The 3,586-nt window shown below is 42.0% G+C and overlaps 1 protein-coding gene across 1 annotated transcript; it reads right to left on the bottom strand.

The window, feature by feature from the left end:
• Window positions 1-498: 498 nt before the first annotated feature.
• Window positions 499-2,021, bottom strand: LOC5578617. Its single transcript, XM_001656986.2, has one exon. The coding sequence runs from the start codon at window positions 1,904-1,906 to the stop codon at window positions 731-733; it is 1,176 nt and encodes a 391-aa protein (XP_001657036.2). The 5' UTR covers window positions 1,907-2,021; the 3' UTR covers window positions 499-730.
• Window positions 2,022-3,586: the final 1,565 nt, after the last annotated feature.

Genomic DNA, 3,586 nt, shown 5'->3' with positions numbered 1-3,586 from the left:
AGATTTATATGTTTAATTTAATGCTGAACTTAGTTTTCAGATCTTTAAGAATACGTTTCAATGAAGTTTGTTATGTTTTCATGAGGTTATTGTTGATGACTTGGAAAAGTATTGTATCTGGCCATATAAATCAAATGATCAATTTCTCATGAAGGCTGCAAGTATGTCCAAAATTTAATTAAATCAATATCAAATTGTGAGATCTCAGTCAAATTATGTCTCATAAGTTTTGGTCCTATTTTGCATACTTGATTAATTTAATTATAAAATATTATAAAACGTCATCGTTTATACTTCATTCAAATATTATTTTATGCAACTTTGATGACCTGTAGCACAAAATTGTGACGCGCTGGAATATTTCCGAAGGCGACAACTGTTTCAGCAGCCCCATATTTAATGGACACATTTGATCATTGAAAAGGTTATTTGTGTTCCGCTGTGTAATTGATGATTACGCCTTTGTGATAATAGATGAAATAAATGACGTGGCTGGAACCTTAATTGGTACTACTAAGATTTGCCCATTTTTGATTAGAATCGAAATATATTACCTTTCAACATTTTCTGCGATCATATACTGAGCTTTCGCAAAATCAAACTATTTATCACAGTACTTCTTCCTATCATAGTCTCTTGCATACCCATAAAAACATCAGACCACATTTTAGCCTACGCAACGTCGCTACTAACTAGTTATCTAACACATCCTACCACGCTTGCACCTGTTTTATGACCGACCTGCTGCGGCCCGTTGCTCCGCGGTCCTCTTCTTGGGGTCCAGCAAATCTCCAGCTTTGTCCTGGTGCGCCGTCATGTGCCTCGTCAGATGATGCCGCTCCCGGAAGCTCTCGTTACACACCGGGCACTTCAGCTTTTCCTCGCGCTTCCTTCGCTGGGGATCCTGTTGATGATCGTTCTTGTGGTGCGATCGCATATGATAAACCAGATCGCTGGTCATCCTGAAGCTGATGTTACACTTGGCGCAGGTATTCTGAGCTGACAGGGAAAACGCTCCCATGGCCGTCGGCAGCAGGGTTGATAGGATGGCAGCCGCTGCCGGATTACGGATGATTCCGTCTACTTCGGGGAGAAGTCCAGGGGGTCCTCCTGGACCAAACGGCATAAAAGGAGGCGATGGGAAGTAAGTTTGGGGAAGTTCTGGATCTTGCATCGGGGGTCGGTACATCATTTGTTGCTTGGTTTTTGTTGGAGGTGGTGGAGTCAGATCCGGCGGAGTTTGAGGACTCCCGTTCATGAACGGGTAATCGTATCGGAAATTTACGGGAGCTCCGGGACTGATGGAAATAGGCGGGCTGGTTGATGGACAACTGTGTTGGTCGGGACTCAGCGGAGGTATAGGAGAGTCCGATACGGTGATGCTGGTTACTTTGGAGAATGCACTCCGAGGAAGATCTGCATCGAGGAAGTTGCCTGCTGCTTTCTCTCGGATCGCCATAAGACTAGGATTTTCGTAGAATCTCGCACTGGGTAGCATGTAAGCAAGCCTGTCATTGCTTAGATCCGGGATAGAATGTGGGCTGCCTTCCTGCGGGCGAGGTCGGCTGAGCAAATCCAGGTTGAAATTCCGCTCCTCAACTGGCCGAATTGGACTGAATCCGTTCTTCACTGATAAATCTTCTGACCGGGTAGACTGAGTCGAATCACTTTCCACATCGATTGTCGGCGAATGTACTTTCTTCACTTGTTTGGTTTTCAACTTCTCGTCCGGCATCATTAGAAATGCCACATCGAATGACCGTTTTCCGGGGTTCTTCCCGGCTCGGAAATTATCCAACTTAGTCTGAGCCATTTCCATTCCACTCACGTCACTATCGCAAGCACTTGTCGCACAATGTCCGTTAATTTTCACATTTAGCCTCGACTGTCTGATGTCCATCGTCATTGTCCACTTATGTCAAATCCTTCGCAAATCTTCAACACTCACTTCCCAAAGGTAATCGATTCAAATGTATTCCACTCACGATTCAGTCAAAGTCCTTCTTGCGGGGCACTTTGCACTTCTAATATTCTATCCACCAACACTTCAAACAGGAGGAAAGAGAACTGCGCCAGAAGCCACTTGTTTCCTCGAAATCTGCTGCTAAACTGTTTTTGATTGCAAGCCAGCGCTCGAATCTATACCCAGAGCTTTGAGCAACGAGCAGGTTTAACGCTGTAACCACCCGCTTGCCCTTCCCCGGAGTGCCACGTGGTTTTTCCTAGCCAAAAACGGGAGGGAAGAGAAAAAATCACGAACATATCGTTTCAGGGGCGCGCAGAAACACACACAAACTGCGAAGAGCGCGAAGGGATGCCGTTCTGAAACCAGAGAAGAACCAGACCGACCGGCAATTATAATGTACATAAACATAGGGACCCAAAGCATAAGGGTAGGAAAATATTGTTCCTTCATCATGGAAAGCAGAAGCATCATGCTTCGCTTCGTTGGGTGGGAAGAGCGCGAGAAGCGAATGAGCGAGACAGCAACAATACGAGCACTACACATATGCGCGAATACATGAAAAAGCAATAGAAAAGCTTTCAATATGATATATTTTAGGACGATATATTTTACCGCCCGCTCCCCATGTCGTCCAGGACCTCCGGTAGAGTGTTGCGGAGTCCACGATGGATGGAAGACGGAAGGTTCTTTTGCTCATCAAGTGAACATATTCTAGCTTCGGGTTCGTGCTTGCTCAGCGATATTCTCCCCATTTACATTACTCTCTTTGAATTGCTCTCAAATTCTGCATCTGCTGAGGCACGTATGCTTGATTGTGGGGGGTTGGATAGGGTAGGAAGCGCCTATGTTGGATCTCTTCTCCCCATCCTTTTCGATGGTATTGCTTTGGGGCTGCCAGTGTTAGCAGTTTCCTGGTATCATTATTTTGAATTCTCCTGATGACAGACTATAAAAATATCGATAATAATCAGAAAGTGTAATATCGGTAAAAAAAACCATACATGCGGATTGAGGCAACTTGCTACAAATTTGAGTATCAATGAAACTTGGGGTTTCATCCTATATCATGCTACACTGTATTTATACTAAAGTTTAAACACTAAACTCGTTTACAACAATATATCTGCCATAATTTCACTAGAGACCGTTTATGAAGTTAAAACTAAAATTGAAATTCAGAAATTCAAAACAAAGTTAGATATTAATTACTAACTAAAACGACAGGTAGTGAATAATAGTTTTATATTCTGTAGCGCTCAAAAGTCCGTTTTAACCATATTTATTTCCTGTTTTAGTTATTAATTTTGGTTCTAAGTTCTATACGCGTTAAATTTAATAAATAGTGTTTTTGTTATTGTTACCATGAAAACATTAAACAAGTTTGTAACTACATGTTTGGAAAAAATTTTTTTGGATTAATGAAACAATCAGTAATTAATTCAGGTAGTGGAAAAAGCATTGTTCGACATTTTTTCGGCCTACAAGAATTCTGAGCTTATATTTGGATTTTCATACAAAGTCGGTTAAAATCATATGAATGGGTCGAAAATTAGTGCTGAGTAGAAAATTGGTGCTCTTCCCCTATAAAATATATTGGTTTAACAAAAAATGTTAAGAAAC

The sequence above is a fragment of the Aedes aegypti genome, chromosome 2 (genome assembly GCF_002204515.2).
Source record: "Aedes aegypti strain LVP_AGWG chromosome 2, AaegL5.0 Primary Assembly, whole genome shotgun sequence".
Taxonomy (NCBI): Eukaryota; Metazoa; Arthropoda; class Insecta; order Diptera; family Culicidae; genus Aedes; species Aedes aegypti.
Note: the sequence above shows the minus strand (reverse complement) of the source record. Positions and strands in the feature narration are given on the sequence as shown.